Source organism: Mauremys reevesii, linkage group 4 (genome assembly GCF_016161935.1).
Source record: "Mauremys reevesii isolate NIE-2019 linkage group 4, ASM1616193v1, whole genome shotgun sequence".
Lineage (NCBI taxonomy): Eukaryota > Metazoa > Chordata > Testudines > Geoemydidae > Mauremys > Mauremys reevesii.
Genome location: NC_052626.1, coordinates 37,479,030 through 37,506,543, shown reverse-complemented (window position 1 = coordinate 37,506,543; position 27,514 = coordinate 37,479,030). Strand labels below are relative to the sequence as shown.

Below are 27,514 nucleotides of genomic sequence, written 5' to 3'. Positions count from 1 at the left end.
TGGAGTTAAAATGGACTTCTCGAAGTTGACAAGCAGGCCCAGCTCTCGAAAAAGAGACAGTATATCGGTCACTTGGTCTGCTACCAGCTGACGCGATGGGCCGCGAATCAACCAATCGTCGAGGTACGGATACACGTGCACCCGACGACGACGGAGGGCCGCGGCAACCACCGCCATACATTTGGTGAATACCCTCGGGGCGGTGGAGAGGCCGAAGGGAAGCACCGCAAACTGGTAGTGCCTGTCGTTCACCATAAATCGGAGGTATCGACGATGAGGGGGATAGATCGCGACATGGAAATATGCGTCTCTCATGTCGAGGGCGGCAAACCAGTCTCCTGGATCCAGGGAGGGAATAATAGTCCCCAGGGATACCATGCGGAATTTGAGTTTTAGCAGGTACCGGTTGAGCTTCCGGAGGTCCAGGATTGGACGGAGACCTCCTTTTGCTTTGGGGATGAGGAAATAACGGGAATAGAAACCCCTGCCCCGCCGGTCGGGCGGCACCTCCTCTATGGCACCCAAACTCAGCAGAGTCTCGACCTCTTGTAGGAGGACTTGCTCGTGAGCGGGGTCCCTGAAGAGGGACAGGGAGGGAGGGTGGGAAGGAGGGGGCGAAACAAACTGGAGGCGGTACCCGGATTGGACCGTACGCAGGACCCAGCTGTCCGATGTTAAGCGGGCCCATGCCGGGAGGAAATGGGAGAGGCGGTTGGAAAACAAAGGGGAAGGATCCAATGGAGAGACTGAAGAGCCGTCCCCGGGCGTCCCATCAAAACGCCTGCTTAGGCCCTTGAGGGGCCTTAGAGGACGTCTGGGACTGGTTGCGCCTGCTGCCTGATGGTTGGCGGCGCGTCAGGTTGTTCCGGCGGCTATTATAGGGTCGGGATCTGGCCTGAGTAAACGGCCGGGATGGTTGTCTACGAAACGATTGTCTCTGGGTCGCTGGCGTGTGCATTCCCAGTGTTCGGATAGCCACGCGACCGTCCTTAAGGGTCTGTATTCGGGCGTCCGTCTTCTCAGAGAACAACCCGTGCGTTTCAAACGGCAGGTCCTGGAGGGAGTACTGCACCTCCGGGGCCAAGGTGGAGGATTGCAGCCAGGAAATCCGCCGCATAGTGACCCCAGAGGCAAGGGTGCGGGCTCCAGAGTCCGCCGAGTCTAGCGCAGCTTGGATGGAGGAGCGTGCGGACTTTTTACCGTCCTCGAGGAGGGCGCTGAACTCCTGGCGGGAGGTCGCCGGGACAAGTTCGGTGAATTTTGAGAGCGAGAGCAGCATCTCGTAGGTATATCGGGCCAGCAATGCCGACTGATTGGCAATGCGGAGCTGCAGGCCCCCCGCCGAATAGATCTTACGGCCCAAGAGGTCCATACGTTTAGCGTCCTTGGACTTGGGGGTTGCAGCCGGTTGACCGTTACGCTCCCGGTCGTTCACCGACTGGACAACCAGGGAGTCCGGAGTTGGATGAGTATACAAATACTCATATCCTGTGGGGGGAACCAAGTATTTGCGCTCTACGCCTCGGGCAGTAGGCGGGATGGACGCCGGCGTTTGCCAGATGGTGGTGGCGTTACGCTGAATTGTCCGAATAAAAGGGAGGGCCACTCGCACGGGGGCCTCAGACCCAATGACGTTAGTAACCAGGTCGTCATTTTCCACAACCTCTGCAACTGGAAGGTCAACAGACTGCGCGACCCTACGGAGCAGGTCTTGATGCGCCTTTAAGTCTATTGGTGGTGGGTCTGCCGTCGACGAACCTGCGACAGCCTCGTCCGGTGATGAGGACGACGACAGACCCGGGCCCGCAGGTTCTGGTGGTGGCTCGTCCACCAGTGGAGCAGGAACATCTGAGTCTGGCTGCACCGCCGGGAGTGGCAGCGAAGTTCCCGGTATAGGCGATGGCGGGGCCTTACTGACAGTCGCTTCTGGCACGCGACGCTCAGAACCCAGAGGCCGTGTGGGCAAGGGTGGGCCTTGTGTCTCATGTTGTGCCCAAGGAACCCAGAAACCCCATTGTTGTGGGCCATAGGTTTGACCTGGGGTGTCCGTTCTGAGGCCCGCTCCGCTGCCGCCCTGGGATACGACAGATGCCTGGCGTGACCACTGGGGGGCGATGCGCTCAACGAGTGTCCCGTGGACGGCTGGTGCGCGTCCGCTGGCGGTGCCGGTCGATGCCTGTCTTCGCGGTACCGGGAGCATGACCGGGACCAATGGTCGCATCGGTGCCGGGACGGCGACCTGCTGCGGCTTCGGTGCCGGGAAGCGCTGCGGTCGTGGCATCTGGAGTGGCTGCGGTCCCGGCGTCTGGAGCGGCTGCGGTCACGGTGCCGAGAGCAGCTGCGGTCACGGTGCCGGGAAAGACTGCGGTCCCCGCGGTGCCGTGATCGGTCTCTAGAGGCAGACCTTCGCCGGTACCGGCGACTGGGGCTTCGAGATCGGTACCTCGACGCCGAGCGGTACCGTGAACGGGATCGGCGCCGAGACGAGGAACGGTCCCGAGGTGTTGACCGGCGCCTGGATCGAGGCCGGCGAGAAGGTGACCGGCTACGAGAGCGGGACCGACTGAAGACCCTTGCGCGGTGTTCCTCGGCGCCTGGGCATTTCATCATGGCTGGCTTCCCAGCAGAGGGTACAGCCCGCACCAGCGGTGCCGGGGGCCGGAGGCTCGGCGCCTCTGTCAAAGCAATAAGCTCCCGCGCCTGTGGGTATGTCTCGGGCGTGTTCGGGAGTCCAAGCTCGACCTCGGGCGGTGCCGGGGAGCAGGGGGTGGCCGGGCTCAACGGCTCTTCTGGTGCCGGAGCTGCCGGGCCCATGCACTGCGAGTGCACCATCACCGCCGGAGCCACAGGCGTTGGCAGTGGCTGGGCGACCAGTCCCGAAGTTGAGGCTTTAGCCGCTGCTGGTGCCTTCTTTTTGCGCACCAGGGACGGGGAGCGGTGCCGTGACGCCGGTGCCGGTTTCGGCGGCCGGGACGCCTCCGAGCTGTGCCGGGTCGGTGACGCCGGTGCGCTACGTACCGAAGCTGATTTAGGCGCCGCAGGGATCGGTGCCGGTGGACGCAGTGCCGACTCCATCAGGAGCTGCTTGAGCCTGGAGTCCCGCTCTTTTCTGGTCCGCGGTTTAAAGGCAGCACAAATGGGGCACTTGTCGGTACGATGAGATTCCCCCAGACAACGAAGGCAGGAATCATGAGCGTCCCCAACGGGCATCAACCGCTGACAAGCCGAGCACGGCTTGAATCCCGGTGTCTGGGGCATGAAACCCCCCCTAATTCCTTAACTACCTTAACTAACTAAACTATGAGCTAAACTAACTAACTATATACAATAAACGGAGAAAACTGCTAGGGGTGTGGGGGACTAACAGAGCACTCCACAGTTCCAGCTAACCGTCACGGGCGGGAAGAAGGAACTGAGGAGCGGACGGGCCGGCTGGGGTATATAACACGCGCCATGGCGGCGCCACTCCAGGGGGCGCCCAGCCGGCCCGCCGGAGTTGCTAGGGTAAAAAGTTCCGAGATACCGTGCACGCGCGGCGCGCACACCTACATGGAATGCATAGGAGCAATCACTCGAAGAAGAACTTTAAGCATATGAATAATCCCACTGAAGTCAATAGGACTACTGACACACTTGAAGTTAAAACATACGTAACTGGTTGCAGAACTGGGGTCTAAATATCTTGTTCAGAGTGGACAAAATGAATAGCTGGTCCTATCAACAGAATACTTTAAATGAGCTCTGGTGATGACAACAAGAAAGCCTTAATATTTTAACCAGCATTTTCTCCCTCTCCCTGAGCTTAATCCCCTAACAAGTCTGAATAATTTTATAAATATAACTTTTGTAACGTTATGTGCTAAAACATCAATGCTCAGATATAGCCAGCAACTTCACAGCCCAAACTCTACCTGGGAATGTTTTAATATATATTTTCCTTCCTTTACCATAAAGAATAGTTTTTGAAGAGTTCTCTCTTAGGTTTTCCCCTGTATATTTTGTCATGCCCTTGACACATTAATTTTTCAACACTGCACTAATGATTCAGAAAAATGTTCTGGACTCATCAAGGGTGTCCCCCCCTACATACACACACAAGTACTGGAACTAGGTTTGCTGGAGATGCTGCTGCACCCCCGCCCTGAAGTAGTAAAAACAACCCAAATACATGGTTTCTGCCTTCAGCACCCCCACTATAAAAATTGAGGCCAGTGCCATTGCATATACCCTGTTAACTGTCCAGCTCAGAAGAATTAATTCCCTCTACAGCAGCAGTGACTGTTTTAAGAGCTGTCCATACTGGGGCATTCAGGAAAACCACAAAGTGTTCCCTTCAGTACTTTAAACCTAAAGAGCAGGATATCCAGCACAGCCTCAACTTCTGGCCTGTACAGAGAAGCATAGAATATGAATTTAATTTCAAATCAGCATTGTGTATGAAAATTAACAAGTTACTTTTAGCAATTAATGTCTATAGAGTTCTTAATTTTGATTTGTGTACGTACACGATTTAAATTCTCAGATTTGAATTACATCTGAAAATTCCTTCCAAATACTGCTTGCTCACTCAGAAGTCAATCCTGGATATCGTATTACTGAGCAGACCTGGACAGAATTTTACTCATCTGGAACCCTTTCTAACCTTTTTTGAATTTTCATGTTCAGTCAAAAAGATAATGGAAACATAACATTTGAACAGAACCCTGTTTCCTTTCAGTTGCTCTTTCCAGTTCAGGTCCCAAATGTGATAGCAGTTTGTAAAGAACTTCTCTCATGCACATCCTTTTCTTTGACTATACATGTTAGGCATAATGCCAACTATAAAGATGCATGCATTCTCAAGAGAGGACATAAGTTACATAAATTGACTAGTATGTATAAAAAGGAAGAGATGGATTATAAAGCTCACAAAAATGTATCTTTACCTCAAAATCAATTATCTGACTACTTAAACATAGTAATTTGCTGGAACAGCCAGCTGCCACAGCATTATTTATTTTTATTGGCGTAATAATGATTTAGACATATATATATGTAAGTCCCACTGCTTGAGAAAGTTTGAGAAATACAGACAATAAAGGAACATGGCTTGCAACAGAAACTTAAAAGTTGGCAATTAAAATTAGAATGCTCTCACCCACTTTGTATTAATGGAAGTACCTCCCTTCTAACATCATAAGAATGATAAGTGTTTAACAAGCTCTGTCCTAATTGCTACATACAGATTAAGAAAAACTAATACCACTCAGATTTTCTCATTTACTTGTTTGGGTATGAGAACTGATGATATAACCAACAACTTTATATTAAGGTTTACAAATTAGTGTTCCCTCTGCTAGGAATGGAACAAATTGATTGTAAGAGAAATCTTAACCCCCTTGTCCCCTCGCACTTTGTGACAGAAATTGATTTGAAAAGAAAGCTATAGATGCACACACTACATTTTAGAATCCAAAGAACAAACACCAAATTATTTTAAATGCTACAAGCCATTTGAGCTTAAATTTCTTAAATTACTTTTTTACTTTAAAAGGGATGCTCTTTATTACATCTAAAATTTCTTTACAACTTACTTTTGCAACAACTAAGAATCCTATAACTAGAAGATTAGAAGTTTGTTTGTACACTTTGTGCATTTGACTCCATATTGCATATAGCTGCTTTCACAATTTCCCCTATACGAAGGAAGTTGGTGAATTCATATCCCCAATCTGTGTGGCTCTTTTACTTTAGAACAGGACAGAGAAATAACATCTTTTAAAATCAATAGTAAAATGTAATTGTAAAACCACAGGAACTGGCAGGTGGTGCATGGAGAGAAGCAGTACTTGAAACTACATTTAAGTCTTTTGTTTTTTTAAATGATGAAGTTTTAAGTTGTTGGAGTCCTTTTATTACAAATTAGCTATAACAATCTACTATAGAATTCTTGCTTGTATTTTCTCTTTAGCAGTAAGAAAACTGTTAATGGTGATTTAATTACAGTGAAACATTAAAAAAATTGTACAGTAGTAGTTTAGGCCCCAAAACTAATATATTAAAGCTATAAACTGGTCATGTCCTTTGAGAATATGTCTGTTCACGTTAGTATGCTAGCTAAGGTTAAAATATCTGGCTCTATTACCAGTCTCAGACCTGAACTCCACAAAGTTAACTGCACCAGTGTCTAAACTATCTTTAGTGGTCAAGTCTTAAATGAAAAATAAAATCCTGCAGAGAACTTGCCCTTTAGCCCTTTTTAGTCTGTACCTCAATCAGATACATTTTAGGGTTTTATTTTGATTAATCTTTTATTGCTACAAACTGAACTTTCCAGACATGGTTGTTTTCTAACAGCTTTCAAAAGCTGTGCTGTTTTAGTAGACAGGTGCAGCTAACTATCTTTGTAAAACAGAGAATTCAAGTTTTAGTGAGGCTTTGAAACACCAATATTTGCAAGCAGTTTAGAGTTTCTCTGACATGCTTCAGAATAAATACGTTTTTTTCTATACTGCTTCCAGCTTATTATACAGTGAGATGAAACACAAGACATAGTATATAACTGAAGTAGGCTTTTTTGTAACAAAATAAAAAACCTGAAACTATCAAGAGTACAGCCAGTGTTTTCTGAAGGGTCTGCTGACATTTATATTCAGATCCTCATATGTAGACACTGCACACGGCTTATGGAACATATAATAAACTGCAATGTACAGAATTACTGACTAACTAAAGTGACTGAAACCAAAATAAAAAAAAATACAAAGGCAACAGAAATCACTTAACACTTATATAAGCCTGGCTCTGTTATGATATAAAGGGCTATCTGGTACTTAATATATAAATATTTTTAAATTTGACTATAATACTGGTGTTGATATTACATCCACAAAAATTATGAAAAACTTAAAAATTCTACCCCTTCCTGGAGGGTAACAACATGTCTGTATAACCAATCAGCTTTATCACCTAGAACAGATATTTTAGTACTACAGAAGTCAGCCTACAATCTATTACCACAATTTAAACATTTTAAATACGTATAGCTTCACAGCTATAAAACTTTTGCAAAGTGTCATAAAATAGGTATCCCACCTTCTCTCTATAAAATACTGGATAAGAATTATTTTAGTTCATCTACCACTTTATCCCAGCAGAAAAGGCACTTAATAGGGCAGGCATATTTATAGACCAGTTATTTGTTGCACTGCTTTCAATAGCTAAGGACTCCAGAATACTTTCAAAACGGGGTGGGGGATTGGCTGGCTTTCCCTAAACAACACACCCAAAAAGGAAAGAAAGCTATTTAATTCAACAGATTATTAAATCAATTAGGGGAACATCCCCCTAAATAAACTAACAGAGATAAGCAACTGCTACTTTACAATCCCGCAGCTTCAGCAATTGGGTTTAAGAGCAGCAGAATACTACAGAAGGGACTCTAGCTAACAGCTAAACAGAAAAAGCAGGGACTGAGTGACAAAGAGATCGTGTCTGTCTCTCAGTCTCTGCCTCTGGTGCATGCACCTCCCAGCAGCTCTCTCCCTATTTAAAGGCTGATGTGGTGTTTAAATGGAGAGGCGGTGACGTGGGGCTGGAAAGCACCTTCCCATCCTGGCAGAGTCTATATTAGAGAGCGGCAATGGCTCTATATAAACAGGGCAGCCACAGGGAGGAGGAACACAAGGAGCAGGGAGACAGAAAGGCAGGGGAAGCCATGATGGATCTCACAGAGACACAAACAAGGGGGCCAAGCCTGCACCGTAATCGCCCGGACTCGGGGTTTGTCGGCAGCTTTTTGGGGGTAGGCTTGTGGATGGTTTATTCTTGTCAGAGGGGAAAGGAAAGAAATGATCGGTGGGGCTTGGCGGCTACACAGATTTATGTGACTGCTTATTGCACACCTATGTGAATACAAGTAAAACAAGCCACCTGAGAGTGCAGAAGGCACAAGGGGGGAGGAAGGGGTAAGTTGTTTTTTTTTTAATTACTTCTTTGCCTCTAGGCGATGCTGGAGGGGGGGTTTCTCCTCCCTCAGCCGAGTCTGCAGGGCTGGGACAAGTGCTTTTCAACCATCGCCTCTTTCTTATAAAGCAACATAAAATGGCTCCAGCAATGCCAGGCTGGGTTCCGCACATGCCACCAACCCGCCGCCTCGTCCCGCTCCCCGGCGCGGGGGGCAGCGCCTGGCTTCTGCCGGGGCATCTCCTCTCGCATCCCCCGAGGAGTCTCTCGCCCCCTCCCCAGCCATCCCCCAGCCTGATGGCGGAGCTCCCCCCCGCCCCAGGCTCGGCCCGCCTCGGGGCTGCTCGCTGGGCGAGACGCTGCCTGCCCGCCGCCCGGCTCTACGCCGCCGCCGCCTCCCCCAGCCCCGTCCCACCTCGCCGGCTCTGGCGGGTCCCGGCGCCTCTCCCCGTCGGCTCGCGGCTGCGCTCGCCTCCACGGGAGGCGCAGCAGAAATTGGCTTCTGGCTGGGGGCGATGCCCCGCTGCCCCGGCCGTTCCCGCGGCGGGGGGCTCTGAGCCCCGCCTGTGTCGCCGCCCAGGGCCCCGCTTCCCCCCCGGCCCGGTCCTTACCACGGGGTTTGTGTTAGCCGAGCTCGCCATGTCCCGAGCCCCCCGGGACACCCCCACCGCGGCGGAGTCGCCCCTAAAACAATAAACCTGCCCGGCGCGTCCCCCCTGAGCCCCGCGCGTCCCGCCCCGGCACACGGGGAGCCCCGCGGCCTGGCCCGGCCTCGTTCGCCGGCCCTCGGGCTGCAGCCGCCGCCACCAGCCGCCCGCTCTGCCCGCTTCGCCCCTTTATATAGCAAGAGCCGAGCAGCTGCGCGAGCGACCAGGGCGAGAGGGGGACGCGGGCGGGGGGGAAAGCGAGGCTGCGCGCGAGAGCGTGTGGGACAGAACTCTCTGTGAGATCCATCATGGCTTCCCCGCCCGAGGTCACGTGTCAGTTTCGCTCCGCCGCCATGACATCTACCGAGGCGGAAGTGGGGGAGAGGTCACGTTATATGCTCCCGCGCTCAGACCTACCGAGGCGGAAGGGAAGGTTCTTCTGCTTAGTGCCTCTGCCTAGCGCTGTAGCCTGGGGGCCACCACCGCGACCTCCGGACACGCACAGCGATTCGGCCTGCCATTGTCCGGGAGGCGGGGCCTGCAGCGAGCTCCCTGGCGGAGGTGTCAGAGCTCGGGAGGTGTCCACAGTCCAACACGCTGGAGAATAGGGGCCGTCCTTTTGACTCGCCTGGGACTGTGACACGGAATATTGTTAGCATCGTCTCTCACATCACAGTATATATCATAATCTGCTAGCAGGTAGCAGCTGATCTATGGATCTAGCCTTGCTTGTCTGGGACAGCTGCCTCCATAGTGCATAGGAACAGCATATGAGAATGAGTGGGAGTAAATTAAAAAAAAAATGGTAAGAGGAAATACATTTTTACACAAGGCATAATTAACCCACAGAAGTAACTTCCCGAACATGTTATTGAAACCAGGAGCAAAATAAGATTTTAAAAGAGTTAATTAAGGCTATTCATTGTTACTTTATAGAGGATAACACTGTCTTCTGTTTCTACCATGCTCCCATGCATTCCTCAGCACTGTGATCTCCCCATGCTTTCTCCACACACCCTTGCTGGCTACTGACAACTGGGCCCCAGCATTGCCCCAGCTACAGGGGCCCCTCAGCCCAGCCCCCTCTGCCCTGGGGGGCCAGCAGACCCCGTTCTCTCCTGGCAGCCCCTGTCTGCTGCAGTGCAACACAGCTCATCTGCTGCTGGACTGGCAATGGCATGAAGTGGGATATGTGTGTGCAGCTAGATCCAAGAGTCCTCCATGACTAGCAGCCTCTTGCAGCACCAGCACAAACAGCCCATCCCCTGTCTTGATTGCCAGACCCCTGGGTTCTATCTACTGGGGGTAATCTGTGTATACAATCCAGTTAGATTTTGGGGCAGTGGGTATACAGGCTCTGGGATGCTTGGGTCCTACCCACTGCACCAACCAGAGGTGCAGTCCCTTTATATCTTCAGAAGGGGATAGCACCCCCATTCCCATTGTCTCTCTGGACTCCTGGGTTCTAAATTGAAATAATGTTCTAACTAGGCCCCCATAATCTCATGATGCCTGGCGTGATTGCACCACTTTAGTTATGCTAGTGAGCTATATCTTGGGGACCCCTTGGTCAAGTGATCCCAAATCTGGATCAGTAACCCTACCTCTAGCCCCCCATGAGTCACACAAACTTTCATGGCAGTTTGAATAATGATATTTTAGAGCTTGTCTTACCCTTAATTAATTATAACTACAGCTGAGGCAGGTTCCCTGCTATAATAGACCAGACACAAAATGGTGGGGGAGGGGAAACAAGCACAGAGAGGTGGTCTGACTTGCCCAAGGTCATACAACAGGTCAGTAGAGCTAGGAACAGAACTATTACCACCTGAAACCCAATCCTGTACCTATCCACTAGGAGGTTATAGTGCTTCTCAATATATACATTAACTATATGTGTCTAATGCACAGTGGTTTCTGGCTGCTAATCTACATTGGGGTCCTTGTCTTGATTAAGTCACAAGATAACATAAGAATGGCCATACTGGGTCACACCAAAGGTCCATCCAGCCCAGTATCCTGTCTACCTACAGTGGTCAATGCCAGGTCCCCAGAGGGAGCAAACCTAACAGATAATGATCAAGTGATCTCTCTCCTGCTGTCCATCACCACCCTCAGAGGCTAGGGACACCATTCCTTACCCATCCTGGCTAATAGCCATTAATGGACTTAACCTCCATGAATTTATCCAGTTCTCTTTTAAACCCTATTATAGTCCTAGCTTTCACAACCTCCTCAGGCAAGGAGTTCTACAAGTTAACTGTGCGCTGCGTGAAGAAGAACTTCCTTTTATTTGTTTTAAACCTGCTGCCCGTTAATTTCATTTGGTGGTCCCTATTTCTTATATTATGGGAACAAGTAAATAATTTTTCCTTATTCATTTTCTCCACATCACTCATGATTTTATATACCTCTATCATATCCCCCCTTAGTCTCCTCTTTTCCAAAATGAAAAGTCCTAGCCTCTTTAATCTCTCCTCATATGGGACCCATTCCAAACCCCTAATCATTTTAGTTGCCCTTCTCTGAACCTTTTCTAATGCCAGTATATCTTTTTTGAGATTAGGAGACCACATCTGTACGCAGTATTCAAGATGTGGGTGTACCATGGATTTATATAAGGGCAATAATATATTCTCCATCTTATTCTCTATCCCCTTTTTAATGATTCCAAACATCCTGTTTGCTTTTTTGACTGCTGCTGCACACTCTGTGGACATCTTCAGAGAACTATCCACGATGACTCCAAGATCTTTTTCCTGATTAGTTGTAGCTAAATTAGCCTCCATCATATTGTATGTATAGTTGGGGTTATTTTTCCCAATGTGCATTACTTTACTTTTATCCACATTAAATATCATTTGCCATTTTGTTGCCCAATAACTTAGTTTTGTGAGATCTTTTTGAAGTTCTTCACAGTCTGCTTTGGTCTTAACTATCTTGAGCAGTTTAGTATCATCTGCAAACTTTGCCACCTCACTGTTTACCCCTTTCTCCAGATCATTTATGAATAAGTTGAATAGGATTGGTCCTAGGACTGACCCTTGGGGAACACCGCTAGTTACCCCTCTCCATTCTGAAAATTTGCCATTTATTCCTACCCTTTGTTCCCTTTCTTTTAACCAGTTCTCAAACCATGAAAGGATCTTCCCTCTTATCCCATGACAACTTAATTTACGTAAGAGCTTTCGGTGAGGGACCTTGTCAAAGGCTTTCTGGAAATCTAAGTACACTATGTCCACTAGATCCCCCTTGTCCACATGTTTGTTGACCCCTTCAAAGAACTCTAGATTAGTAAGACATGATTTCCCTTTACAGAAACCATGTTGACTCTTGCCCAACAATTTATGTTCTTCCATGTGTCTAACAATTTTATTCTTTACGATTGTTTCAACTAATTTGCCCGGTACTGACATTAGACTTACCGGTCTGTAATTGCCGGGATCAACTCTAGAGCTCTTTTAAAATAATGGTGTTACATTAGCTATCTTCCAGTCATGGGTACAGAAGCTGATTTAAATGACAGCTTTACAAACCATAGTTAGTAGTTCTGCAATTTCACATTTGAGTTCTTTCAGAACTCTTGGGTGAATGCCATCTGGTCCCGGTGACTTGTTACTGTTAAGTTTATCAATTAATTCCAAAACCTCCTCTAGTGACACCTCAATCTGTGACAATTCCTCAGATTTGTCACCTACAAAAGACGGCTTAGGTTTGGGAATCTCCCTAACATCCTCAGCCGTGAAGACTGAAGCAAAGAATCCATTTAGTTTCTCCACAATGACTTTATCGTCTTTAAGTGCTCCTTTTGTATCTTGATCGTCCAGGGGCCCCACTGGTTGTTTAGCAGGCTTCCTGCTTCTGATGTACTTAAAAAACATTTTATTACCACCTTTTGTTACTACCTATCTCCATGCCTGCATTTTTCCATCTGTAGAAAGAGTATAATACAGAGGAGAAGAAGTTGTAATTCTTAATCAGTATTTATATTATAACTTGGGATAAGCAGATTAAAAGTGATATAAAAGCATGTTTTATTATGAACTGTCAATCTTGTTTCTTTGTTAATGTAAGATTAACATGGCAAAGTTAAACATAAAAAAGTTAGGAAATGAAAAAGGTAAGATTCTAATAGTAATATGTACTCTGTATTAACAACTTTATCATATTCATATGACAGAGTTAGGCCCAAGCTGCAAAGTGCAGATGTATGTAGAAGAAACATCCTTTAAACAAACGTTTTCTCAACCTTAACTGTAGCAGAGCTGGTGTTCCACTATAATTGTGTGTGAAATTCAGTATCCAATGAGGACCAAATTTTCCAAAATTCAGGTCTTAGTTTGACCCATTATGGCGACAGGAGCTAGCGGGTATGTTCAGCTAGAAGTGACTGGAAATTGTTTGGGCCCATCACTACTAATTCGTCAATGGAATGTGGAGACAAATTAGTGTGGCTCAGATTGATGTCCTAATCTTTTTGTGTTTTTAGTTGTGTGTGCTCATACGCTGTGATTTTATTTTTTTACACCCACTTCCCCAAGTGGCATGGAGTCAAAGACAATGTACTTAGGTTTACGCAGTATCAGTGTAGACACCGCATTACTTTCATCGACTGTTACTGGAGCATTGTGGGACTCCAGGAGCTGTCCCACAATGCTCCACAGTGACCATTCTGGTCACCATTGTGAACTCCACTGCCCAGAGGTCTCTCCCCTTGAAAGCCTTGTGAATTTTTGAAATTCCTTTTCTTTGTTGCCTCACATGGCAAACATACCTAGCAAGTCTCCATTGTTGTGTGCAACTGCCCAGCTGACCATGCTACCTACACTTTACAGACATGCTCCTGCCTGGAGTACACAGGAGGTGTTGGGTCTCCTGGGTCTGCGGAGAGAAGAGGCTGTACAGGCACAGTTCTGATCCAGCCATAGAAATATGGACATCTACAAGCAGATTGCTCTGCGCATATGGGAGAAAGGTTACAACAGGGACCAACAACAGTGCCACGTGAAAGCTAAGGAGCTGTGGCAGGCATACCAGAAGCAAGGAGGCCAACAATTGATCTGGTGCAGAGCCACAGACCTGCTGCTCTTACAAAGAGCTGCATGCCACCCTCGGTGGAGACATCGCCATCATCCCCAAAGCCGTCTGGATACTGCGGACAGGGGCGGCTCCAGGCCCCAGCACGCCAAGCGGCGTGCTTGGGGCAGCATGCCATGGGGAGCGCTCTGCTGGTCACCGGGAGGGCAGCAGGCGGCTCCGGTGGACCTCCCGCAGGGGTGCCTGCGGAGGGTCCGCTGGTCCCGCGGCTTCAGTGGAGCATCCGCAGGCACGCCTGCGGGAGATCCACCGGAGCCGTGGGACCAGCGGACCCTCCGCAGGCACGTCTGCGGGAGGTCCATCGGAGCCGCAGGACCGGCAACCGGCAGAGCGCCCCCTGCGGCATGCCGCCGTGCTTGGGGCGGCAAAATGGCTAGAGCCGCCCCTGACTGCGGAGGAGCTTGAGACACAGGTCCCTACTATGAACAGTGAGGAGGAGCATGGGGAACTATCTGGTTTTCATTCCCCTCTAAAGTTAGGTGGGGGGTGGGGGAGAGAGGGCAATGTGGAGCAGTTTGGTTATGTGCACGGGGATGTCCTGTGAATCCTCCATAAAGATCTCAGTGAAGCTTTCATGGAGGTACTCTGCAATCCTCTGCCAAAGGTTCCTTGGGAGGGCTGCCTTATTTCTTCCACAGTGGTAAGACACTTTCCCATGCCGTTTAGCGATTACTTCAGCAGGCACCACTGCAGTACACAGGCTACCAGCATATGGGCCTGGGCGGCATCGGGATGCCAGCAGCAGCTGTGCTCTCTCTGCCTCTGTTATCTTCAGGAGTGAGATATCAGCTAAAATCACCACTGCCCGTAGAAAATGGTGTCAGTATTCAGTTCCACTGCTCTGTAAACAAATACTCATGCCTGTGAGTTATTCCCCCATCCTTATTTCCCCACCCCTACACCCGAGGACTATACTCAACATGGCTGGTGCTGTGACTGGTGCCGCCAAGGTAGGGTTGCCATCTTTCTAATAGCAGAAAACCAAACACCCTTGCCCCACCCTGCCCCTTTTCTGAGGGCCCCCCGCTCACGCCATCCCTCCTCCCTCCATTGCTCACTCTCCTCCACCCTCACTCACTCATTTTCACCAGGCTGGGGCAGGGGGTTGGAGTGTGGGAGGGGATGAGAGCTCTGTCTGGGGGTGCAGGCTCTGGGGTGGGGCCAGGGATGAGGGGTTTGGGTGCAGAAGGGGGCTCTGGGCTGAGGCAGGAGGTTGGGGTGTGGGAGGGAGTACGGGCTCTGGGATGGGGGTGCTGGTGGGGTTGAGGGGTTTGGAGTGCAGGATCGGTGCGGGAGGGGGCTCAAGGCTGGACAGGGGATTGGGGTGTGGAAAGGGGTTCAGGGTGCAGGCTCTGGGGGGTGCTTATCTCAAGTGGATCTCGGAAGCAGTGGCATGTCCCTCTGGGTGTCTCCTAGGTGGAGGTGTGGCCAGGCAGCTCTGCACGTTGCCCCCATCCATAGGTGCTGCCTCCGCAGCTTCCATTGGCCATAATTCCTCCCCTGGCCAATGGGAGTTGCGAAGCCGGTGCTTGGGGTAGGGGCAGTGTGCAGAGCCCCCTGGCTGCCCCTAAGCCTAGGAGCCAGACATGCTGCTGCTTCTGGGAGCTGTGCTGAGACAGGGTAGGCAGGGAGCCTACCTTAGCCCTGCTGCACCGCTGACTGGATTTTTAGCAGCCTGGTTGAAAAACGAACACCTGACAACCCTAGCACAATGTTATATCAATTCCAAGGGGAAGTGAGAATGTAGTGCTTACAACTTTCTGGGATCAAGGAGAGTGAGTTCAGTATCCTAAGTTTCAATTTCTGTCATGAATACACCGACAATGGTACCTTTCTGTGTTGTATCTGCAGCTGCTGCCATTGTGGCCTTGAGGGTCTCTCCCTCCATACGCACGGAACATCTGAGCCAGATAAGGAGGAGAAAGAAGAGGACTCAGGATGACATGTTGCAGGAGATGCTGCCAGTGTTGCATCACAGAATGACACCAGGGCCCGGAGGATGACCCTTGCAGACAGCATGCTGAAAGCAAAAGTGGAGAGAAAAAAGGCCCAGGAGTTCAAGCAGGAAAAGGAGAGGGAGATGCACCAGGACCTAATGGGGCTTCTCAGGCAGCAAACAGAGATGTTGTGGACTCCGGTAGACCTGTGCGCAAGAGTCTTGTGCTGGCCTCCCTCTGCAGCCTATAGACAACTCAATGTCTGGACCTCCCTACACCTCCCCTCAACATTCCACATGGCATCAAGGGCCACTGCACTACCCCTACCACTCCATCCTGGGGAACATTAAACACAATCACAGCTGCAGATACACTGACCTGTGAAAGACATGGTTGGTGTATGTGTACCTGAAATGGAAATGGTTGTTTTATTTTCCTGGCTCATGTTACAGAATACAATTCTATTTTTTGGAACATAATTCAGCTTTATTAGTTCACAACATATGCTGACTGGTGCTGAGCAGGGCTGACATCCACCAATTTCCTGTTAGTTTATTTTGCCACAGAACCCATAACATCAATCTCAGACAGTATTAACAAGTGCATTGTCAATGTTATATTCCTACATGTAGCACTCATTGCAAGATTCATACTGGGCTGCAAAAGAGCAAGGCTTGGTAGAGCACACTACAGCAACACACACTACTCTGGCTCACTATTAAAATGTTCTTTCAAAGCCTCCCTGAGCTACGTAGCTCCACACTGAGCTCTTCTAATAAGCCTTGTGTTTGGCTGCTGAAATTCAGCAGACAGCTGCTCCACCTCCGCCCTCCATCCCAACAAAACTTTCCCCCCTTTGCTTCACAGATATTATGCAGAACACAGCAGGCAGATATAACCATTGGGATATTTTTCTGACTGATGTCAAATCTTGTGAGTAAACAATGCCAGCGACCTTTCAAATGACCAAAGGCACATTCGACTGTCATGCTGCACCTGCTGAGCTGGTAGTTGAATTGTTCCTTGGTGCTATCGAGGTGGCCAGTGTACAGCTTCATGAGCCATGGGAGCCCAGGGTATGCTGGGGGAAAAGAAAGTCCCTGCTTGCAGCTTTCTGAACACTCCTGGGTTCTTAAAGATGTGCACGTCATGCACCTCCCCTGACCAGTCCACACTGATGTCGGTAATGCATTCATGGTGATCCACCAGCATTGTATTACCATGGAAAAGTAGCCCTTTCTGTCGATGTACTCTGGCAAGGTAGTCTGGTGCTAACATAGGGATATGTGTAACATCTAGCACCCTACCTAGTTTGGGACCCCAATTGCTGAAAAACCATCCACTATGCCCTGCACATTGCTTAGAGTCACAGTCCTGCATAGCAGCAGTCGATTAATGGCCCTGCACACTTCCATGACAACCATCCCTGCGGTGGATTTCCCGACTCCAAATTGGTTCTCGGCTGACAAGTAACAATCTGGCATTCCAAGTTTCCACAGTGCAATCGCCACTTGCTTTTCAGCTGCCAGTGTGGCTCTCATTTTGGTGACCCTATGCTGGAGGGTTGAGGCAAGTTTGGCATACAGTTCAGGAATATGGCCTTGTGCATTCGAAAGTTCTGCAGCCACTGCTTGTCATCCCAAACCTGAATTACATTGTGATCCCACCAGTCGGTGCTTGTCTCTTGGGCCCAAAACTGGCACACCACTGTCTGCAGCTGCTCTGTGAATGCTGCCAACAACCTGGAATTGTTTCTTTCTATGGCCCACAGAAGTCTAGCCTCCAAGAAATTGTTATGTCCCCCCTCTTGCTGCAGCTCTGCAATACTGCAGGAACAGACGCCCTGTGCTTGAAATGCTCATGACAATAGTGCAGAGCTGTGCAGGCTCTATGCTTCTGTCAGAGAGGGTGAACAGCAAGGAAGGACATGCAGGTTTGCGGGGATTTTGAAAAGAGCCATCAAATATTATGGGATGCAGATGAAATTATGGGATGGAGAACACTGCATTGTGGGAAGTGGAACCCATGCTCCCAGTCACCCCTGTATGATTAATTTGAGCCCCAGAAGGCATTGTGTAAACTTCCCACAATACCCTGTGCTGGATGGTGGTGAGTTGCACAGTGGGATAGTTACCCATGGTGCACTGCATTCTGCATCGATACAAGCGCTCCTGCTGATGATGCACACCGGTGACATAAGAAGTGTAGTGTGCACTTGCACAAGCAGTATAATAACTGTGGTGGCTGTATGTCAATGTTATTTAGGTTGACATAATTTTGTAGTGTAGACATGACATAAGTCTCTGTCTTAAGTTATCTTCAACTTCAATTTCCCTTTTTTTAAAAAGCTTTATTTTTAGCTCTTTTACTCTCATTTGCCATCCTGCAAAAGTGAAGAATTGACAATAAATCCAGAGGGTTTATATAAACTCAGAGAAACTAATACCAAACCACGGAATCAGCTTACAATGTTTAAAGAGCATCATCTTTCCATCATATAGTGAAGTTACCTAATGAAGTCTGTGAGATGTTTTGAGGAACATGATATATTCCCTTAACTCTGGAAACCACTGTTAGATGCATTAAGAATAGCTAACATATTGATTGCTCATTTGGAGAGCTGAATAAAGCAGCTGCTGGCTGAAACACCCTGTAGTAATCAGTGAAGGCCATTTATCAGCATGCTGTTCAGCTCAAAATCCTCTCTCAGATCCACTGATGCAGGGTCTTGTGTGTGGTGAGAGTCTTAATTGCTTTTTAAATGCAGTTATTTTATTACCTGGGTTCCTTATTGCTGGGGTTCATGGATCACAGCCAATGAAGTTTTGTCTGTTGCCAGAACTGCATCATCAGTTGAACAGTGATTATTCAGAACAGTTGGAGTCTGAGGGCATAGCTGCACTTGCAGATGTAGAGCGCTGTGAATTAAACCCGCCTTTGGAGAGCACAGTAGGGAAAGTGCTGCAGTCTGTCCACACTGACAGCTGCAAGCGCACTGGTGTGGCCACATTTGCGGCACTTGCAGTGGCATTTGGAGCAGTGCATTATGGGCAGCTATCCCACAGAGCACCTCTTCCCATTCTGGCGCTGTGGCTTGTGGGAAGGGGGCGTGGAGTGCGGGACATTCTGGGTCCTGTCCCAATGCCCCATGATGCATCGGTTCAAATCCCAGCATTCCCTTTGCTTCCGTCCACATTTGGCACCATCTTTCAATGTTTTTTGTACTGCATGCTCTGTCTTCCCTTTCAGTCTGCGGGAACGGAGCCCGAACTGCTGAGGTGTATGCTGACGAGTCTCGCCAGCACATCATGTTTGGCAGTTGAGTTATTCCTTATGATCCAAAGTGACAGTGAGAGCTCCGACGATGACATTGACTCGAGTAATGCATATGACACGAGTTTGCTTGTGGCATTCACGGACATGCTTACCACCGTGGAAAGCCGCTTCTGGGATTGGGAAACAAGCACTGAGTGGTGCAGGGCCGGCTTTGGCTTTTTTGCCGCCCCAAGCAACAAAAAAAAGGGGGGGCCGCCGGAGCGGCAAAGCAGAGGGAAAAAACAAAACAAAACCACAGCAGGGCCAGAGCGGCAAAGCGGGGGCGGGGGGGGACACAAAAAAACGGTGCAGCTGGAATGGCAAAGCAGGGAAGAAAAAAAATCCTGCAGCACAGCCAGAGTGGTAAAGCAGGTGAAAAAGCAGGTGGTAAAGCATGGGGAAACCAAAAAAACTGCACAGCTGGAGCGGCAAAGCAGGTGAAAAAAAACAACAACCTGCGGCGCGGCTGGAGCAGCAAAGCGGGGTTGGGGGAATGGCAAAGCAGGGGAGAACAAAACAAAAAAACCCTACAGGGCGGCCAGAGCCAGGGGCCTCCCTGTGCTGCAGAGTGCGCGCCGGGTCTAAGGGGCGGGGGGGAAGGCGAGGGAGCGGGGGAAGAGAAAAAGAGAGGCGGCCAGGGCTTCAGGGGGGTGCTCACCCCGCGGCCCCGACCTCCGCGCTGCCTGCCGGGAGGGATCCGAGCTGCTCCGGTCGGTGGGGAGGGAAGGATGCAGGCTGCCCGGCCAAATTTGCTGCAGGGCGCTCCCTTCCTCTGCCCCCTACAGGGCGGCCAGAGCAGCAAACAAACAAACAAAAAAGCATCAGTGCCGCCCTAGGATTGGGCGGAATTCCGCCCTCTAGAATCTGCCACCCCAAGCACCAGCTTGCTCAGCTGGTGCCTGGAGCTGGCCCTGGAGTGGTGGGATCACATCATCATGCAAGCCTGGGATGACGAGCAGTGGCTGCAGAACTTTCGGATGAGAAAAGCCACTTTCATGGGACTGTGTGAGGAGCTCGCCCCCACCTGCGGCGCAAGGACACGAGATTGAGAGCTGCCCTGATGGTGGAGAAGCAGGTGTGTATTGCAATCTGGAAGCTGGCAACTCCAGACAGCTACTGATCGGTCGTTAACCAGTTTGGAGTGGGAAAGTTGACTGTTGGAATCGTGTTGAAGCAAGTTTGCAGGGCCATTCATCGCATCCTGCTCAGAAGAACCGTGACTCTGGGTAACGTGCATGACATTGTGGCTGGCTTTGCACAAATGGGTTTCCCCAACTGCGGAGGGGCGATAGATGGCACGCATATTCCAATTCTGGCACCAGCCCACCTAGCCTCTGAGTACGTTAATCAGAAGGGGTATTTCTCAATGGTTCGCCAGGCACTTGTGGATCACCATGGGTGTTTCATTGACATTAATGCAGGCTGGCCCAAAAAGGTGCATGACGCATGCATCTTTCGGAACACTGGCCAGTTCAGGAAGCTGCAAGTTGGGACTTTTTTCCCAGACCAGAAGATCACCGTAGGGGAAATCAAAATGCCCATTGTGATTCTTGAAGACTCCGCTTACCATTTAATGCCATGGCTCACGAAATCCTACACAGGGAGCTTTGACAGCAGCAAGGAGCGGTTCAACAACAGGCTGAGCCAGTGCAGAATGACTGGAGTATGCTTTTGTCTGTTTAAAGGGCTGCTGGCGCTCTCTGTATGGGAGGCTGGACCTGGCCAATGACAGCATCCCCGCGGTTATATCCGCGTGCTGTACCCTCCATAACATTTGTGAAGGGAAGGGTGAAAGATTCACTCAGGCATGGAACTCAGAGGTTCAACATCTAGAGGCTGAATTTGAACAGCCAGCGAGCAGGGCTATTAGAGGGGCCCAGCGTGGGGCTGCAAGGATGAGGGATGCCTTGAGGGAGCAATTTGAGGCTGAAAGCCACCAGTAATGTCTGGTGCTCTGCACAGGAGTGAAGTGCAGTGGTTCCAATGTTAGTAGGAATCTGTGTTTGCTACACTGACTTGCAGTGCCTGTTTCTTTCCTGGGCTAAGATATCTTTTACTTTATGCAATAATAAAGAATGTTTTCAAAGCCAAAAAATCCATTTATTGAAAAGAAAATCCATTTATTGAAAAGAGACAACTGCTTGGGAAACAGAAAGGGCAACGGGGTGGGGAACGGTACAATCACAGATTTGCATATGTCCTGTCTGGAGTGCTGTGCAATGAGTGCTGCACTTCAGGATGGCTATACTGCATGGTGATGAGGGTTGAGTGCAGTGGATAAGGGTTGTAGTTTTCAGGGCTGGGTAGTGAAGCTACAGGTGTTGGAGGCAGCTGGTGGTGGTAAGAACCCGGATGTTGGGGAAAGTGGGTTGGAGGTGACATGGGGGCACAAAGGAAAGAGTTTTAGGACAAGGGCTGCAAGGGAGGGTGGGAGTGGGGGTGATAGCACTCTGCCTGCATTGCTACGAGTGCCTCTATCGAGTCTGCTTGGCGTTCCATGATGCTTAGCAGCCGCTCTGTCCTTTGGTGCCAGTGATCCGCATTCTGCTGGCGGACCTTCCTTTCACTCTCCTGCCACTCCTGCATTTTTTGATTTTCATTACTTGAATGCTGCAGTACTTCATGCAACATATCTTCCTTGCTTCTACATGGCCTCTTTCTGATTCTTTGGAGTCTTTCGGCTGGTGATAACACGGATGGCTGAGATCTCAAGGTTGCATCTGTAAAGGCAAAATGCAACACTTAACAGAGGCAGCATTGTTCACACCAGACAGAGAAATGATTCCCCCGTACTTAAGGGCAAGCACAGTCTACACAATAGAATAATTTTCCTGTCCCAAAGTGAGTGCACATAACTCATGGGAGCCCCAAAATGGTGAGTAAGCACCGGGGCAAGGGGGACTGATTGTTTCAGGGCCGTACTGTCCTCTGGATTTCTGTGCCTTGGGGAGAGCCAACAGCGGCAGGGGGCCCCTACACTGAACACTGTCCCCACATTTTCCACAGGAATTCGTCCTGGAAGATATCTCGCTGCTGAGAGTGACCTGGGAAGCAAGGGAGGATCTTCTACTGCAATGCGGCTTCCGCCCTGGCCCATATGCAGCTTGCTTGTGTGCAGCAATGGTCCCCCCGCCCCCCACAGCACAGTGGCGTGGACAAGTTAGCCTGATTGGGACAAGGACCACAGTGGCTCTCCCAAGAAACATGCACAAGTGCATTGCCCAAGTTCTGGATGAGACCTTTGAAGAGATCACTGAGGCTGATTACTGCGATATGAGAGATCACATCAACACCCTATTCCGCATCTAGGTATGCATGCAGCCCTAACCCTCCTCACCCCAAGAGCCTGCACCGAATAACTTCCTTCCCAAAATAAAAGCCGCTTACTGGGAATCTCATCTGGTGTTTGTCCTTCCCCACACACCGGCTGCCGCAACTGGCTACCTTCCTCCTGGCTTGAGAACAGCTCCTGGCTGCATGCATCTAGGGATTCCGGAGTGTCTTCCTCCACCTCAGCACCCTCACTCCCGCTTTGCTCTTCCTCCTCCTGCCTTGTTGCACTGGGCTCTGAAGTGTCCATGGTGGTCCCCAGAGTGGAGGTGGGGTCGCCCCCAAGTATTGTGTCCAGCTCTTTATAGAAACGGCAGGCCGCGGGGGCAGCACCGGAGCGGCAGTTTGCCTCGTGGGCTTTGTGGTAGGCATTCTACAGCTCCTTCACTTTAATTCTGCACTGCAGTCGTGGTCATGGCCCCTTTCCATCATGTCCCTTGATATCTGCCCGAAGGTATTGTAATTCCTACGGCTGGAGTGCAGCTGGGACTGGACAGTTTCCTCCCCCGAAACACTGATGAGGTCCAGCAACTCGCCATTGCTCCATACCGGGGATCGCCTGGTGCGTGGAGGCATGGTCACCTGGAAAGATTCGCTGATAGCACTCCACGCCTGGCTGAGCAAACAGGAAAGGATTTTTCAAAATTCCCAGAGAATTTTAAGGGCAGGTCTGACAGTTGGTCACCTGAGGGCAGGCAGCAGAGTTCAAAGTGATGACCGCACAGGCATTGTGGGACACTTCTGGAGGCCGATCAGAGAGCACTATAGGACCAGGGCGTCCACACTGGCACTGCGGCGCTTCAGCAGGGGCGCAGCAAACGTTATTCCACTCGCCGAGGTGGAGTACCAGCTGTGCTGTAGCCGCGGAGTCAGAGCGCTCTACGTTCCTTGCCAGAATGGACAGGTAGTGAACTAGTGCGCTCGGGGCTCCTTTATTGCGCTGTAACTTGCAAGTGTAGCCAAGGCCTGAGTGTTTGACTAATCTGTCACTTAAACAGCACAAAGGCTGGGCAGTATCGAAGGAATGTGCTGTCACGGGGTTGCTACTGATGCTGCTTGAGGGTGTTCTTTCACCCCACAGAGTAGGACACACATTCATCAGAATTTTAGTTTCTCCCTACTACTATCCGGAAATCACATACAATAATTAGAATGATTGTTTATTTGTATTGTGGTAACCCCTAGAGGATCCACTGTGTTAGCCACTGTACGTGTACACAATGAAAAGATGGTCACTGGCCCAAAAAGCAGGTCCTTCTTGCATTTTAGTTTGCATAATGGCAAGTGGTGTCTGCATTTGAGTGGTGGATCAATTGATTCTTGTTCAGATAGGGGGAAATCCTGAAGTTTTACTCAGAGTTTGACACAGTCTATACCTCAGCAAAATTCCCAGTGACTCCTATTTTGCCTGAGTAAAAATGGAGTAAGGATTTCAGGGCCCCATTCTGACACCTTTACTCATTCAGTCCCATTGAAATCAATAGGCCTACTCATCTGAGTAAAGATGAACATGGAGGGAACTCCAGTTTAGGCCTTGTCTTGATGAGGGTTTAAAGTGTGATGTTAGCACATTTTAGCCAACATGTACTAACAGTAGTTTGCAGTGTTGTTGTAGTTGTGTTGGTCCTAGGATATGAAAGAGATAAGGTAGGTAAGGTAATATCTTTTACTGGACCAACTTCTGTTGGTGAGAGGGACAAGCTTTCGAGCTACACAGAGCTCTTCTTCAGGTCTGGGGAAGGAAGCAATGTCTGAACAGCTGAGCTAAATACAAATTGGGACAGATTTTTAAGCAGGAGGGGTAATGCATGTAACCCTCAATTGCCCACTTCATTTTGAGTGATCACCTCCAACATGTTTAGCATATCTGGCCCATAAATACCTTGAAAGGCCAGCTACAAAAGTGCCTGGCGAATGCCTGTCTTTCAGGTGACATTGTAAATAAGAAGCAGGAAGCATTATGTCCCGTAAATCATAATGGAAACAAACTTGTTTGTCTTAGTGATTGGCTGAACAAGAAGAAGGGTGGAGTGGACTTGTAAGCTCTAACATTTTTACATTGTTTTGTTTTTGAGTGCAGTTATATAACAAAAAAAAATTGTAAGTTGACTTTCACGATAAAGAGATTGTACTACAGTACTTTTATGAGGTGATTGAAAAATACAATTTCTTTTGTTTATCTTTTTTACAGTGCAAATATTTTAATCAAAATAATAATATAAAGTAAGCACTGTACACTTTGTATTCTGTGTTGTAACCGAAATCAATATATTTGAAAATTGTAGAAAAACATCCAAAATATTTATAAATTTCAATCGGTGTTCTATTATTGTTTAACAGTGCAATTAAAACTGTGATTAATCACGATTAATTTTTTTAATCATTTTACAATCCTACTATAAACTTAGTTTGATGGAAGCTGCCTTACATTGACCTAATAATGTTTGCATCTACAGTACCAGGTCACTTCCGCTGACCTAACTCACCTGTTACGTTGAGTTACTCCATCTCTGTGAGAGGTGTAGTGCTTAATTTGATGTTGATGGCTTGACAGAGAGGCAATGTAGATGCAGTGTTGTATAAGTCAACTGAATTGGCCTCCAGGAGGTGTCACAGAATACTCCACTGTGACCACTCTGATGATCGTTTTCAACTCTGCTGCACAGCAGTCAGGTACACAAGAAATAGCCCCTCCCCTGTAAAAGCCCTGGGAACTTTTCAATTCCCATTTCCTGTTTGATCAGTGTGGAGAGCTTGCCAGCCCAGCTGATCATGGCAACTCACTGCCACAAATGTTCTCCAGCCTGGAGTACACAGGAGGTGGTGAATCTTTTTGGTCTATGGGGAGAAGAGTGTGCAGGCCCAGCTCCGATCCAGCTGTAGAAGCATAGAAAGAACCGCCTCAGCCACAGACTGCACTTTGGGAGGCTTAACACTGGTACCCAGTCTCTGTGCACCATCCAAGGGAGGGGGCGCTGCCCACATGTAGTTCTCATGCAGGTTGCCCACAAGTTGCAGCACAAGGCCCATCACTCAGGTCCCTGGGCCATACTCATCATGGCTGGAATGGCAGACAGGTTTATTGAATAGCTAGGGATACTGATCATATTCCGGCTTGCACTTCAGTGAAATAAGGGGAGTGATTTTTACATAGCAATTTTGTACTAGACCCGGGGTATGCACTGACAATGGTTGCCTTGTGCTGTGCATGCCTTACAGTGGAAAGCTTGGCCTTCTATTTATCCTCCACACCAGTGGAGAGGTTTTTGCAGATTAGAAAACGGAAAAAGAGAACGCACAATGACATGTTCAATGAGATAATGAACGCCTCTGGGACTCTATGTACTCTTTGGCAAGGTGGTCTGCGCCCCACCGCAGTTAGGGAACCTCATTGTTGCAAAACCATCCACCATATCCTGCACATTGCCCAGAGTCACTACTCTTCTTAGCAGAAGTCGATTAATGGCCCTACACACTTGGATCACAACAACTCCCATGGTGGATTTACCAACTCCAGATTGATTCCCCACTGACCGGTAGCAATCTGGCATTGCAAACTTCCAAACAGCGATCGCCACTCGCTTCTCCACTATCAGAGCAGGTCTCATTTTAGTGTTGCTTTGCTTCAGAGCTGGGGAAAGCTCCTGGAAAAGCGGCCTTCCACATTTGAAAGTTCTGCAGCCATTACTCATCATCCCATAACTGCATAATGGTGTGATCCCACCAGTCAGTGCTTGTTTCCCAGGACCAGAAATGGTGCTCCACTGTGTTCAGCTGCTGCATGACTGCCAGCAGCAACTGGGAATTGTTTTGTTCTACGGCTTGCAACAGGGCTGCTTGAAGGACATCACATGTTTCACACGGTGGATCCTGTCTTGGCTCTGGAAATACTTCGGAATAAGGTGCAAGGTGTTTGTAATGCTCACAACAAGAGTGCACAGCTGAGCGGGGTCCTCACTTTTCAGGCTATGATGTACACGCAGCTAAGCCAGCCTTTTGAAAAAAGGGGTGAAAAAGTATGGCTTGTTTGTCGTTGATATCAAAGGAGAGAGGGAGGAAGTAAACTGCATCATGGGAGGTTGAAGCTATGGTCCCATTCCCCCCGCAACAATGTTTTGGTTCCATGAGGCACTGCAAGCCCTTCTCAAAAACCCCTGCTGCTAGTTGCACTGTGGGATAGCTACCCAGGGCACACTGCTCTCTGCAACGATGCAAGTGCTGCTATGAGGACGCACTCCACCAACACAATGAGCATAGTGTAGACCCGCCCAATCGACTTAATTACTGTATACTGGGGTTTTTGCCTAGGTGTAACTAAATCAGGGCAAATCTCCTGTGTAGATGTACAGCACCAGTGTAAGTTACCAGGGTAAGTCACATTGGTGCAAGCCTTGTTTTGCTTCTGTTCAGCTCTCTACATTAGAGGTTTGCAGTGATGTTATAATGTAGCTACACCAGTGCAAATTTCTCTAGTCTAGACAAGCCCTTAGGCTCCCTTACACATATTTATTCAGGGCCTTTAGGCTTCTGCCATCTGTATAATTTATTTACTTCTATAGAGTTTCTCCTGATTTACACTAGCATCAGTGAGTGAAGTATCTGGCCCTTGCTTATTTAAATGTAACTTACACCTTCTCTTACACATCACCTTTGCATTTGGCCCAGCCACTGCCTAGTGTGTCTGCCACAAGGACCTTGCCAGATGAGGCAGGATTCCTCATATGCAAAATCTAGACTAAAGTTTGTGGTCCTGTCATCACTCAAGTTTAATTGATTTCCAGTTAACTTAAGTTAACTAAAATCTTTGTAAATGCTAGTCTAGACACTCCATAATTGTGTGTGTTCTGGAATGCTTAGACCCACATTTACAGATGTGTTAGCCACACTACAAAGTGTTAACTGATTGACTTATGATCTGCTAGGATTATTAGTTTCCCTAGGCATGCCTCAATATATAGAATCATAGAAGATTAGGGTTGGAAGAGACCTCAGGAGGTCATCTAGTCCAACCCCCTGCTCAAAACTGGACAAACCCCAATTAAATCATCATCATAGGGTCTGATTCTCATTTACATTGTTCTGGCAGTGCAAAGGGACCTTAAAGGGGGCAGTAAATAATAAGCCTTGCATGGGGGGCTTTTTGGCATAAGGGCTCTTCATTAATCCTGCTCCTTGCCCCAGGATGTATGTCAGGGGCAGGCCAAGGAAGAGGAAAGAGAGAACATGTGGTGTGAACATGCTGCA

The 27,514-nt window shown here is 48.8% G+C and overlaps 1 protein-coding gene across 7 annotated transcripts in view; it reads right to left on the bottom strand.

The window, feature by feature from the left end:
• The window catches only part of GTF2A1 (general transcription factor IIA subunit 1), a 75,431-nt gene that overhangs the window by 44,153 nt on the left and 3,764 nt on the right, over positions 1 to 27,514 (bottom strand). The window contains exons 2-3 of one of the 7 annotated variants that reach the window (XM_039537079.1): positions 25,805 to 26,263; positions 15,519 to 15,708 (exon numbers count right to left, since the gene is read on the bottom strand). In XM_039537079.1, coding sequence (XP_039393013.1) covers positions 15,519 to 15,708; positions 25,805 to 25,965 — 351 coding nt within the window. In that variant the 5' untranslated portion in view covers positions 25,966 to 26,263. Of the gene's footprint in view, positions 1 to 7,074; positions 7,093 to 8,359; positions 8,378 to 8,555; positions 8,727 to 9,008; positions 9,226 to 15,518; positions 15,709 to 24,756; positions 25,770 to 25,804; positions 26,264 to 27,514 lie in introns of those variants that run through there. The other 6 variants (XM_039537081.1, XM_039537083.1, XM_039537080.1 and 3 more) reach the window with 6 other exon arrangements.